Source organism: Bos javanicus, chromosome 3 (genome assembly GCF_032452875.1).
Source record: "Bos javanicus breed banteng chromosome 3, ARS-OSU_banteng_1.0, whole genome shotgun sequence".
In the NCBI taxonomy this organism is placed as follows: Eukaryota; Metazoa; Chordata; class Mammalia; order Artiodactyla; family Bovidae; genus Bos; species Bos javanicus.
Window position 1 is genome coordinate 51,931,418 of NC_083870.1, and position 14,500 is coordinate 51,945,917.

The following is a 14,500-nucleotide window of genomic DNA, read 5'->3' on the forward strand; positions in this document are numbered from 1 at the left end:
TGTGATTGTTAGATTTTGTAAAATGCTTTTTCTGCTTTTATTGATACGATCATGTGATTTTTCTCCTCATTTTTCTTTTTTAGCTAGTTGGTGAGATGGATATATTAATTGATTTTCAAATGTTGCGTACCTGGGATAAATCCCACTTGATTGTGGTGTATAATCCCTTGTATCCATTGCTGGATTTGATTTGCTAGTATTTTGTTGAGAATTTTTGTACCTGTGTTCACGAGAGATACAGGTCTGTAGTTTTCTTTTCTTGCAAGGTCTTTGTCTGGCTTTGGTATTAAGGTAATGAGTTAGAAAGTATTCCCTCTGCTGCTGTCTTCTGAAAGAGATTATAGAGAATTGGTGTAATTTCTTAAATGTTTGGTAGAATTCACCAATGAGCCCATGTGGGCCCAATGTGTTTTAATGAAAACTTTCACTTTACAGAGATACTAACTTGGGAGGCAGGTGTGAATTTGAGGCCTTGAGTGACTGGGGCAGGCTTAGAAGAGTTACTTAAGTTCATTGAACTTACATTCCTGTTCTTTAAAATGGTGATAATACCACTTGCTTAGGGTGGTATTGGAATGATATACAGCACCTAGCACTGTCCAGCCTATAGTGAGCAATTACTGGGAGCTACTTATTTATTTACTTATTACTTACTTACTAATTAGACCAGACTGACATTGTGTGTTGAACTGCTGAAGACACCATTTCTTACATACCCTTGGAGGATGGGATAGATAGTTTCTGATTTTTCTTTTCTTTTATCTCTCTTTTTCACAATCTCTGTCTCCCTCCATCCCTCTCTTCCTTCCTTAAGGAAGGAAGGATTAATATATCCATATTTTGGATTAATATATCCATATATATGGATTAATATATCCATATTAATTGTTGTTGTTCCGTTGCTAAGTCATGCCAACTCTTTGCAATCCCATGGACTGCAGCACGCCAGGCTTCCCTGTCCTTCAGTCTCCTGGAGTTTGCTCAAACTCATGTCCGTTGAGTTGGTGATACCATCCAACTATCTCATCCTCTGTCGTCCCTTTCTCTTGCACTCAATCTTTCCCAGCATTAGAGTCTTTTCCAATGAAAAATATATTAATCATATGTTGTAGCTATTTTTCCTTTTTAAACTTGGAGGAAAAAAATTCATTAAAGCATGTCAGTAACCAACACAACTTTAGTATGTCTGATGGTCAGGGATACTGTATACTGAGTGTATTTAAATGTTGACCCCAGTGGGTCTCTGTAAAGTGCAGCTATCCTGTCAGTTGATCAGAGTGTGCCCTGTGCATTGCTTTCTCTCTGCTTTGACCTTGGACTGACTTGGATAACTCATGACTGGAGCTGCAGCCTATATAGTGGGGGTGTGCCTTGTTTTGGGCTCTGTTAGGACAGGGAACAGACACTGTTAAGGTGAGGCATCGTCTTCAGTGCAGAAAGTTAGTTGTTCAGTCGTGTCTGACTCTTTGCTGACCCCATGAACTGTAGCCCGCTAGGCTCCTCTATCTATGGGATTCTCCAGGCAAGAATACTGGAGTGGGTAACTATTCCCTTCTCCAGGGGATCTTCGCAACCCAGGGTTCAAACCTGGGTCTCCCCCATTTCAGGCAGATTCTTTACCATTTGAGCCACCGGGGAAGCCTGGTGCGGGGGGCATTCCTCTTCTGATTCCCTTCCTCTCTGGGCGAGACCTTATTCTTTCTTTGGTTGCCAGTGAGTTTTTTTTGTGGAGATGAGCAGTGTGGTGACTGAAGGAAGATCTTAATGGTGGTGTGTAAGGAGGAGGGTGGTAAGGAGAAGGGCGAATCAAGCAGACTGCAAGCCTTTTGCGGATGTGTTCTGGGTGGAATTGCAGCTCAGTCAGAGCTTTGCACATACATACAAAAATGGAACCGAGAAGTATTTTCATTTGTACTTCGTTTGTGATAATGGCACATTCATGGCAGGATGCTGTGAAATCAGTTCGGAAGGGTAGCAAGTATGGGTAGCAATAGCTGCTGCAAGTCCCCAGGGTTCAGTAGGAGTAGGAGACTTTCTGGAGCTCTGGGGTGTGAAAGGCACCTGACATCTCACTGTGGCTGGTAAGGGCTGGAGGAGGGGTGGGGGCACCCACTCATACCCTTTGCCTTGCTCAGGGACTTCAGGGAGTTGCACATCCAATACCTCCTGACTGTGCTGCTATGACGTCTTCCTTCACCACCTCTCTTTCTCAGAAAACGACTGGGCTCAGGAGAGCAATACAGAGGGTGGCAGTGATTATTTGAGAAGGTACATACTTCACTTCAGACCAGATAACTGTTATCAGCCTAGATAATTTCTGTGAGTTCTGAAATAGACTTGGCACACCAGGCAGGGTGTCTGCTTATAGTATAGCAGGAGGGATGAAGGATTGCCTGGTTTTGCATTTTAGACTGGGGCTGTAATCCTGGAGAGTATTTTTACTGTATGGAAGTCAGGAAGAACTCATGAAGTGCATGCAGGTCTTTTATCTGGTTCCATTTGGAAGGTGGTGATTTAGAATGCTATATGTTCAAGTCCCAGGCTCCTCAGCTCATTGAGGACAGCGCCAATCTTACAGAGGTATGTGAGGTTTAAGTGTCACTGACTCCTCCTTATTTCTGGATGTCCCTCCCTAGCAATTCAGTTAATGCATGTCCCATCAGTGTAGCAGTCTCTTTCCCATGTTAGCTCCATAAAGTCCCCTAATCACTGATCAGGGAGCGGACAGCTTTTTTTCTTTAAGCTTAATGATTCATCTGAGAAATATTTTTGTATCTTACACATGTGAGGCACTGTGATGGGTGCTGAGGATACAAGGATGATAATCCACAGCTGTCAGGGAGGTCCCACTGGACTGGCAAAGACAGACTTATACACTGGTGGTTACAGCATAGAAAAGAAACAGCAGAAGAAAGGCAGAAAAATTATGGGAGGACAGAGGAAGTGACTGAGGATCTTCCTCAGTTTGGGATGTTTCTTACAGGGGTGGAGATAGCATGGAAGACGAGTTTGGGAAAAGGAAACAAGCTTGAGTGAAGACTTGGAGTTGAGAAACATCATGTTTGGAGACCTTTAAGCCATTTGGGGTTCTTGGATGGGGGAGGGGTAAGACTGGAGAAATAGGAAGGGGCTAGATCCAGAAAGGCCTTGCATGCCAGTTTAAAGAGCACAGGCTTTATTCATAGGCCAGCAGTTCTCTAAGGGATGGGACATGCCTACAGGGATGAGAGAGGCAGGTCTTTGCATTTGGAATGACCATTTGGTTGAGGACTGCCTGCCAATGCAGGAGACATAAGAGAGGCAAGTTCAGTCACTGGGTCAGGAAGATCTCCTGGAGAAGGAAATGGCAACCCATTCCAGTATTCTTGCCTGGAAAATTCCATGGACAGAGGAGTCTGGTGGGCTACAGTCCATGCGGTCACAGAGAATCGAACACAATTGATTGCACACACAGTGCAATGCAATGAGGACCACGCTGGGTTAGGTGAACCATGCTTGTGTGGAAGGTAGGTTGGAGAGCTTGAGACCAGAGGCTCCTTCTAGGAATATCCATTGTCTAGGGACAGAGACAGTGACGGCTACAGGAAGTAGAGGTAGGAAGGAATAGATGGATTTCAGATTTAAGTTCTGATTGATTAGAGGAAGGGAGAATGAGGAAGCAGGAGTCACGGATGATCAGACCTTTACTTTTTCTTTCAGAGGCTCTGCTTGTATCCCGCTTCTCTTGGGAGAGTCTTTCTGGCCTCTCCCAAACTTTGCTGTGTAACTCTGGCTTCAACTGCCTCTGCTCATTCCTTCTTGGTTTTGTATGTTCTTAAGTTTGTTTCGCTTTCTCTAAGAAGATGAAGCACTTAAAAGGTAGAATCTGCCTCTTATACTTTTTTGGGTGCAATTTGAGGTGTTTAATACCTATTAAACACCTATTAAATATTGGACTTTACACAATTCATTTATCTCTGGTTTTCTTCTAAGAGGGGAAGGAAGAATTGAACACAGATGTCAGATGGGAGGTTTCCTCCATCCAGAATAAAACATTTGTGACTTGTGTGTCTAAAAGGGAATTTAATCAAATACACGTCAAAATCATCCAAAAGGAGTTTAAGGTTGGGGTTTTAGAAGAGTAGACTAGCTTTTTTAGCCGTTTAGTTCTAGAAACAACTTGGGCTTCCCAGGTGACTCAGATGGTAAAGAATCTGCCTACAATGCAGGAGACCCAGGTTCTATCCCTGGGTCAGGAAGATCCCGTGGAGAAGGAAATGGCAACCCACTCCAGTATTCTTGTCTGGAGATCCCATGGACAGAGGAGCCTGGAGGGCTACAGTTCATGGTGTTGCAAAAGAGTTGGACATGACTAGCGACTAACAGTTTCACTTTTCACTTCTAGAAACAACTTACCTGGAAAGGCACCCCTGGTGGGTTGGCCATGGCTTGTACATCCAAAACAGTTAATTTAATCGTACCACAGTTAACTGCTGTCTCTGAAGGGTTCGTGTTTGTGATTCCCTCTGCAGGTCCAGAGCCCCGTGCCCGGTGTGAACTGTCGCCTGTCAACGCCTCCCATCCGGTCCAGGCCTTGATGGAGAGCTTTACCGCCTTGTCGGGATGTGCCAGTAGGGGCACGGTGGGGCTGCCCCAGGAGGTGCATGTCCTGAACCTCCGTGCCGCCGACCAGGGGCCCGGCCAGCCGCAGAGAGAGGTAGGTGCTGTGCCAGCTTTCTACCCACTGCCCCTTGGAATTTGTAAAGACACTTCTCTGGATGTGGAGTCCTCTTCTTCCATTCTGGGTTTAATGAGGATGCTCATGTATTCATGTATGAACATAAGTGGGGAGGAGGGCACAAAGTACAGGAGAGAGAGAGAAAGATTTCAATTAATCCAGAAGGATTGCTCTCTGCACTGGGCAACTTCTTCTCTCTAGAGAGCTTTCTCCGCTTTTCATCTTTCCTGCCCAACTCCTGCCCCCATATTGGAAAGAATGTTTTGAGAATTTTACTTTTAAAACATGGTTGTGAAAAAACAGTGTTGCCACTTTTCTGTTGTTGTAGAATGTCTCTCATCTCCTTCTGTGCTGTCTGTCTTCTTTCTTTTTGTCTTGTGAGCCTACTGCTCCTGCAGGATGTGTCAGGGGAAATGGAATTATATTAATTCCATTGTATTAATATTCACATGAAAGCCCTGGGGTGGGTAGCTCCTTATGTTAGCCAAGCACCTTCTCGAAGATGAAGATGGTCTTGGTGGTGGTGATGATGACCCAAGCTCGTAGTGACTCAGTATTTCCTCTGTCCTCAGCACTGTTTGAACCACTCAAACACTTATTCCAAGAAGTCCTATTACTGCCCTCAATTTATAGGTTATAGACAGGTGCAGTGATAACTCACTTGCCCAAGGTCATTATCGTACGAGCGAAATAGCCTCCTCTGTCTTGTGGCTCCGAAATGACCCACATTGTGGAAAATGGTCATGCTAGTTCTTTGAAGATAACACACAGTTGTCATTCTTTCTGTTTTTAAGCTTCTGTGTCAGAAATGTTATCATTAGGGTATTATTTCTCTGGGAAGAGAGAAACCACAATAAACCCCGATCCCAGTGAAGTGTAGAAAAACTCATGCAGAGCAGAATTTATCTTTGAGCTTGTTTCTGATCAAGAAAGTTAATTTCCAGAACCATTTGTTTATGTGCCTCAGCCACTCTTCATTCCAGGGGGGCGGGGGGAGTAGGACTAGGGGAGGCGAGGTGTCAGAAGGGAAAGCAAACTGATTTTAATCATGTGAAAGTGTGTGGAGTTGGCTCATTTCAAAGACAAATCATCTAACCTTCCCAGCTACATTGGAAATTATTGTTAATACTCTTGGTTGCTTGCCATTGTTGCTGCGGCACATATTTCAGGTCAGATTTCTTTATCCCAGTAATGCGTCTTTAATTTTTAACTTATGGGGGAGAATTTGTGGTGGGAGGGGAAGAAGGGGAGGAGGAAGTGCAGCTCATATGAGGTACTGCTGACTCCAGCAGTTCTTTAGCAGCAATAATTACTCATGTTATATATGCTGTCTCAGAAGAACCAAGACAGAAAAAACAAGTCCGAGCTATTACAAGAGCAGCAACAGCAGAAATTCTGCATGTTAAATTGTGCGGTACTGTTGTTGATTCTGAAAATAGATTCACATAAGACTATTGAAGCAAAAGAAAAATACCTCAAGGAATGACAGCAGAGCTCTCCCACACTTGTATTTACTGTGTTAGATAAAAATCGACATGGTTGTCCTGAGGATACGTAAAATGAGCTGGCATCAAGGGACATCATATGCTCAGTGAGGAAGGAAAGAAAGAGGGCCTGTGGGGATAGTCTCTAAAACTTGGTTAAAAAATGTTGACTGTATGTATGATTTGGGATTAGTGATTTGAAGGTATTACTGAGAGTAGGCAGCTGAGGGAAATTGCATTCTTCCCGTCTTTGGGGGACTTTAAGGAATAGATGGTTGTATTCTATTTTGTTAGAAGACAAAATGTTGGGATATGTGATCTTTGGAAATTGTCTCTGGCTCTGAACTGCTCTCATAGGGTAGACCTGGAGTATTTTATGTCTACAGAGTGAGTGTCGAGGATGATCCAGAGCAGTAAGGCCCTGACAAAGAGACAACGAAGGAGAGTTTGTTTATGGACGATAAGATGGAGGAGGAAAAATAAGTCTCTCTTACCTTCTTCATGTGTGACACTGGAAATTCATTACTGCAGCCATGCCAATAGCTTTTAAAAATCATTTAGACTATGTGACCCAGCAATTCCATTCCTAAGAGTATATACTAGAGAAAAGAAAACATACGTTCACATGAAAACTTGTCCATGAATGTCATAGCGACATTATTCATAATAGCCAAAAAATGGGAACAACCTGCATGCCTGAATGCCTGTCAAAAGTGTTAACAACCTGAATGCCTGTCAATGGATAAATGGATAAATGAAATGTGATATATATATCCATATGATGGAAAGTTATTTAGCAATAAAAATGAATGAAATACTGATACATGCCAAAATGTGGATGAACCTTAAAAACATTATGCTAAGTGAAAGACACAAAAAACATATACTGTCTGATTCCATACATGTGAAATGTCCATGGCAGACAAATTTACAGAGATAGAAAGTAAATCGGTGGTGGTTTAGGGCTGAAGGGCAAAAGAGAGAACTCGGGTACTGACTGAGTATGAGTACAGAGTTTCTTTGAGGGGGACAAAATGTTCCAAAATTGAATTGTAGTTTTATGCATTGGAGAAGGAAATGGCAACCCAATCCAGTGTTCTTGCCTGGAGAATCCCAGGGATGAGGGAGCCTGGTGGGCTGCCATCTGTGGGGTCGCACAGAGTCGGACGTGACTGAAGCAACTCAGCAGCAGCAGCAGCAGCAGATGGTTACACCGTTGTATATGAATATTACTAAATACCATCGATAAATGTCAATAAATTGTGAGCATACTAAAAGCCATGGAGTTGTACTTTAAATGGGTGAATTTTATGGCATGTGGATTTTATTTCAGTAAAGCTGTTAATCAGCCCTAAACAACCACCAACTTACTTTCTATGTCTGTAAACTTAAATAAAAGTTACCTTAACTGTATCTATTTTTTTTTAACACCAAGATTGCTTCCTCCTCCAACCTAAGCCCTTCCAACTCTTTCTGATGTTTTTAAAGATAACTTGATTTTTATACATATGCTATTTTATATGGTCTGTGCTAAAAATAACAGCCAGTTGATTCTGGTGGTAATAATGGGAGGGAGGATCAGAGACAGCCTTTGTGCATGTTTCTACCAAATATTAAGGGCAAATATTTTTCAAGATGAAATGATAAATGTTGTTGCTTGTAAATTAGAAAAGAATGCCCTACTGGCTCCAAGCCATCATTACTTTGACTCCTATGACCGAGGTAGTTGTTTTTCATGCTGTCCTCCTTAAATGCAAGGGAATTACTAAATCAACCCCATCCCCACCCCCTCCTCCTGGCTTGTTATTGGTGGAAGATAAGCATTAAGATCTATTATAAATCATCCCTTCTCTAACATTTTTCTAAATTCCTATCTCCCAGGCACCTTAAGTTTCCTCAACTGAGGAGCTGCTGCTGCTGCTGCTGCTAAGTCGCTTCAGTCGTGTCTGACTCTGTGCGACCCCATAGACAGCAGCCCACCAGGCTCCCCCGGCCCCGGGATTCTCCAGGCAAGAACACTGGAGTGGGTTGCCATTTCCTTCTCCAATGCAGGAAAACGAAAAGTGAAAGGGAAGTCGCTCAGTCGTGTCCAAATCTGTGCGACCCCATGGACTGCAGCCTTCCAGGCTCCTCCATCCATGGGATTTTCCAGGCAAGAGTACTGGAGTCGGTTGCCATCGCCTTCTCCGCAACTGAGGAGAGGCTTCTGCTTTTCCTCTGTGGAGGATATAACAGCCTACACCTGAAAATAATAACCGCAGCAGGTTGACAAGATTTGGGGAAACAGTTATACTTAAGTTAGAGAAACAATTTTATAGGCCAGCAGAGAATTTGTATCAGAAGCATGCTTGCTACAATGATTAATACAAAGCTGTCTGTGGTGAAGCATGGTTTTGCTATTGACTTCCCTGCTGGATTCTCATCAGGACAACACAGACCTGTAGTTGTATTTTCCATCTGAGACCACACCTCTCATTTGTAATCATCGACTTTGGAAATAGCAGTCCTGGAAGTGAACAGTAAATTGGAAAAAGACTCTTTGGCGACAGAAGCGGACAGAAGAAGGTAAACAGGCCTGAGAGATCAGTTTTGTCTTTTAGAAAAAGTGGGATGTATCATAGGTTTTGGCCTTCCTTGGTGACTCAGTGGTGAAGAATCCGCCTGCCAGTGCAGGAGACATGGGTTGGATCCCTGGGTCAGGAAGATTTGCTGGAGGAGGAGATGGCAACCTCCTCCAGTATTCTTGCTTGGGAAATCCCATGGACAGAAGAGCGTGGTAGGCTGCTGTCCACGGGGTTGCAAAAGAGTTGGACGTGACTTAGCAACTAAACAACAACAAATCATAGGTTTCATCCTCCCTGTGCCCTTTAACTTCAAAGTAAAATCTGCCCCGGGTATGCCCACTGCCCCTCTCCCCCAACTCTTTCCTAATGACCCCATGCGCCTGCCCCTGAGTTTGGTCCCTCTGGGTGTTTCCTGATTCCCAAGAAGGGTTGTAGCACTACGAAGAGGCTGCTTGTTGACAGTGATATACTTTCATTAGTTGCTGGAATGGCAACAATTTTGCTCCCTATCATCTAATTTTTATTGTGACCTGTTTTTTTGTGTGGCAGTGCTTCTTTTCTATTTCCCATTTGTCTAACTGCTTGCTTATTATGAAAAGCCCTTAGTTAGCAGTATGTATGTGTATAACAGATTCTGGGAGTAATTATGGGTGTTTAAATTTATGTATGTGTTTTGACATCAAAGAAGCAACTGTTAATGGGCGTGCCATGCCAGTGAGATGGCTGTAGGGTGGAGTGAGGATCTGGGAGGATCCATTGTCATGGGAAAGGGGCCAAGTTTAATAAATTTATCCTCACCCGTTAGAGGGCTTCCCTGATGGTTCAGACAGTAAAGAATCTACCTGCAATGCAGTAGACTGGGTTTGATTCTTGGGTTGGGAAGTTTCCCTGGATGAAGGCATGGCAACCCACTCCACTATTCTTGCCTGGAGAATCCCATAGACAGAGGAGCCTGGTGGGCTACAGTGCATGGGGTTGCAAAGAGTCAGACACTGAGTCAGACTGAGCGACTAAGCACACACACACCTGTCAGAAAGCTCAGAACCCTCCATTCTTTTATGTATTATTCTGTTTCATTCCAAAAGGGATTTGAGATGGGCTTACAACAACAGACATACCAACAGTGTAAGAAGAAATGCAAAATGAGGACAAAGAAGTGTAGTTTGTTAGAAAGATATAGTTTGATAGCCATGAGGGTTAATGTGATTGGCATGATTGAGTTTGAAATTTGGCTCCAGGCTTCTAGGCAGGCAGTGCCAAATGGGATGTGTAGTTAATCACACATGTGGCTCCAGGTCACTTTTATTTTGGAACTTCTCTAAGGACTGTGGCATATAGTTGTTCCTTTCCTGTTTTTTGTTTTTTTTGTTTGTTTGTTTTTTTTTGAGGGCAGGAAAAGACCACAGTTGGGAGAAAGAGAAGGAAGTGAACCTGTCTAAAATGCGAACTGTTCTGCTTGCCTCTTAACAGCTCCCTTGTGTGTGTCTATGCTTAGTTGCGTTCGATTCTTTGTGACCCTGTGGACTGTAGCCCGCCAGGCTCCTCTGTCCGTGGCATTTTCCAGGCAAGAATACTGGAGTGGGTTGCCATTTCTTTCTCTGGGGGATTCTTCCCGACCCAGGGATTGAACTTGAGTCTCTTGCATCTCCTGCATTGGCAGCTGATTTCTTTACCACTGTGTCACCTGGGAAGCCCTTCTAATTCATTACCCTTAGCTTCCTGAGGCCCCAGATAACAGTAACTGCGGTGATCGTGGTGATGGTGAAGTGCCTGCTGTGGGCCAGCCACCTGCCCGGCACCTGTGTTGTCTCTGCCCGTTCTCACTGTCGACCGGAAGGGAGGTTACACAGCAGACCCTGGATATGCAGCCCCACTCTGTTGGATTCTACAGTCCAGGCTTTCCCCGCAGTCCACTTCCCTTTCATCTTTAGCTCTGACCTGGCTCTGGCTATGAAACCGGCCATCGTGTCACACTTAAACCTGCTCCATGAGCCAGCAGATCTCCCACTGAAAGTTTGCGTTTCCTGCATAGGCTTCTGAAAGCTCTTTCCGATATTCAGAGCTCCTTTTCTTCCCCTTCCTTGTGTCTTTGGGGCAGTTTGGAGGGTGGTTTTGTGTGTAGCATTGTCTCCCTTTTCCTTTCTGGCTTAAAAGATTATCATGTCAAGTGTCAGTAATTAGAAAATGCAGGACTGAGTGTAGGAGCCCTTGCTCTCTATGTGGCTGTTAATCCTGCACTAAATGCCAACCTCCCATCTGTTTTTCACAGTTGATCATTTTCCTCCCCCCAAACAAAGCTTTTAACTGCCTCCACACAGTAACTCACCTGTCTTCTGCTAGTAGTCCATGACTTGTAACCAAACTTGCTGGAATTCTGTGGAGAGAAAACAAAACATTCAGGCACTCTTTCTGCTCTGAGTGAAGTACAGGAGCTTCAGTATGTGGACTTTGCCATCTGATTTGACATCTTTTTTGCTTCCTTTGAGGAATCTGGCAGTTTAGGAATTAAATTGGAGATCCCTGCAGCAACCTACTTACCGATCTATCTGTCTGTCATCTTTCCCCTGTTTCTGCAATATTAGGTGGACAACTTCTTTCTTTTTGGCCCCCACCTCCAGTTATTAAAATATGGACAGAACAGCGCAGGGGTTGGGGGAGTGTGTGGGTTTCTTACCTTTACATATCACCACTGAAAGAACTGATAGAAAATTTCAGGACTGTTTTTTGGAGAGTACACATGTGGGAGCAGAAATAGCAAATGAACACTAGCACACTAGGTACATTCCTACTCTCATGCAGGGCATTTTCCCCTCTGCTGTTATTTGTGAATGACTTCCCAATGCTACTCCTGTGTCTATGCTGGGGAAAAAACCTCAAACGAACTCAAGGCTATTTATGTTTCAGAGATCTTATATGTAGCATGTGCTAAAATAAGCAGGCATCAAAGTAAACCCTCACACACAGACACTGTATATTGGTGAAATTCAGTTACTAAACAAACACTTTCCATGTGTAAACACTGCCGGGTGTTTGTTTAAATGGAAGTTGTTTTGGAAGTCACCCCAGCCTGACAGGTAAAGTCATCTCTGAACTGGCCATTTCGTCAGAGACCGACAGCAGATTTATCAGAAAGTTACCCTGACCACAATGGTCTCATTTCTCAAAAGACATTCCTTTTCCTCTTTCTTTTTTTTTTTCAATCTCTTTCCCTCTCCCTTTCTTCTCTCCTCTGTCCCTTCTTCTTTCCCTCTTTTCCCTCCTCCTTTCTTCCCCCATTCATTTGAGCCTTGCTGTGAAAATGATTTCATTAACTTGAAAGACAACCGAACCTGGCTTTCACGTAAAATTGGAGGCCCTAAATAAATAGGACAGCCATATTATTTAAAATGAGTTGCCCCTTCGCTTGAAGATACCCATTGCAGGTTACATGATGACACCCTGCTGGGCAGTAAGAAGGTGCCAGGCCAGGACTGGACAGAGGAACAGGGGTGGGGCCAGCCAGGCAGCCAGACGCCCGGCTGCTATTTCAACAGAAGACAATGCAGGCCAGGTAGGACTGGCCTCGCTAGTCAACGATGGTTTCTAACACACTGGGGCAAGATGTTCAATCTCAAGCTACAGCTAACTCTCAAATGAGAACTCTCCAGAAACCCAATCTTGGAATTTTAGAAAAAGGGAAAGCAGATTCAGAGCGATAATGGTGTTAATAAATATCAGGATTTAGCAAACCAATTAGGACACAAAAAGTGAAGAAGTTATAAGACACACTGGCTAGCTACATGGCTTAAACCCTGCCGTTAACCGCCGTTAACGTAGCCCTCAGAAAGCACACTCCCTGCCCCACAGAGGGACCAAGCCTGGTTGGACTCTGCCATTTTAGCATGAGGTAATGCTGGTTATGTTTTTTGCTGGCTGGGAGCTGACAGATTGAAAAATCCTCTCTTGTTATTGCCTCTTCCCTAGTCTGGAGGGGAGGCTGCCTTGACTCCTTCTGAAATTTGTCCAGCAGCAGCATTTTCCAACCGGTGCAGTCTTGGTCTTTATGGAGGTTAGGGTTACGACCTCAACTCATACCCTTGTGGCCATGGTAACTGCTCTTGACTTTTAAAAAATTGTGTAATTTCCCCAAAATATTGTTAGGAAATATTTCTAACGTTTTCTGGGAGTACCCTCCACATTTGAAAATGTGACTTTTTGCTTTTAGAACTCTTTGGGGAGTATTTTAAAAAAGCAATAGACCAAAGTAAAGAGCAGGTTTGCAAATCTGAGACCCAGATGTGCCGGTTGGGCAAATGCCCAGTTTGTGTGTGTTGCCGAGTGTCCAGATATCCAACTTGTATTTTTTTTCTTTCCATTTCTGATTTGCTCTTTTGACATTTTGTTTGAAAATGTCAATTTACTGGCTAATACCTCTGACTTAAATACCCAAATTCTGCAGAAGTATTCATTGCTTTCAAGAGTTCCACTCTCCACTGTGTTTTTTTTTTAATCTCTGTGAAAATGAGACACGTGTTTAGTTACTCTCCGTTCCTTTCTCTCTCAGTGAAGAGGCTGTGCATGAACCTGGCTCTGCTGATAGCTTCTCTGCACCATCTTATTTCTTCTCCTTGTATACCCCACACCTTGAATGAGTGAGTCTGTGTTTCCTGCCTTCCCCTTCTTTCCTCTTTGTAGCCTGACTTCTGCTCTTCTGAATTTGTCTCTGGTGATTCCCTTTTGACCAACTCATGGGACGGTGGGACTGGAGAGATGCCCTCAAGACAACCCAGTTTTAACCACCTTCCAGGGCCAGGGAGTGAAGCCATTGCTTATTCACTGTCAAACAAGAATTTGGTGTCAGGGCTGAACTGGACCCCAGGGACCCCAGCTCCTGTTGCAGAGTTCTTTCTACCACCACCCCTTTCCCCACTCTTCACCCCACGTCAGCTCCTTTTTCTGTGCCCCCTCTTCTAGCATCTCTCTCTCGGTTTCAGGATATTGCCTTAGCTTGGTTCTCCTTCTAGCTTTCCATCTGTTTTTCTGTTTCGTTCCCAGCTTCTCTTCCTTTCCTCTCAGTGGTTTTGACTGAACTGTAGTCCTTGGCCCTGGTTTTCCCCTGTCTACTCTCCCTGTTGTGGCTTGTCTGTTCTCAGGATTTGGATTGTCACCTCCACGCCAACGACTCCCCAGACTCTCTCAGGGCTTCTTAAGTGGAGCTCCAGTCTCCTCTCCAAAGCGCTGTGCCTCTCACGTCTTACCTCAGACTCTCAGGCGCCTGAGGTGTGCTGTGGAGCAGTGGCTATCACTGTGGTTCTACCTGGTGTCAGATAGAGGGCTGACCTCAGCTCTGTCTCTTCCCAAGCATGTGACTCTGGGTGAGTTACTTAATTCTCTGAGCCCCAGTTTCCTCTTTGGTAAAATAGAGATGATAGTGGCAATTCTTTAGAAGATTCACTGAGGATGGACAGACATCTCTATGGCCCCCTTAGGACTGGCACGAATGCTTAGCACACAAGAAATAATCAAATGCTAGCTATTTATCTTTAAAATGGACTGTAAGTACCTTCCGAAGCTGGTCTTCTCCTTACCCCCATGCTGGTTTATCAGTCTAACTTCTTTGTCCCATCAACGGTACCACTACCATCTGTCTTGAGACAGTTTTTTCCACCTTCTTTTTCTTTTTTCCTTCAAATCATCTGTGTGTGTTTTCAGTGTATTTTTGTTTCATTTTTTTTTTTTTTTCCTCCCCTTGGCCA

General features: G+C 44.0%; 1 protein-coding gene across 4 annotated transcripts in view; it reads left to right on the plus strand.

Annotated features, from left to right (window-relative positions):
- The window catches only part of TGFBR3 (transforming growth factor beta receptor 3), a 209,506-nt gene that overhangs the window by 80,848 nt on the left and 114,158 nt on the right, over positions 1 to 14,500 (plus strand). For all 4 annotated transcript variants that reach the window (XM_061411243.1, XM_061411242.1, XM_061411241.1 and 1 more), the window contains one exon: positions 4,512 to 4,696. In XM_061411243.1, coding sequence (XP_061267227.1) covers positions 4,512 to 4,696 — 185 coding nt within the window. The remainder of the gene's footprint in view (positions 1 to 4,511; positions 4,697 to 14,500) is intronic.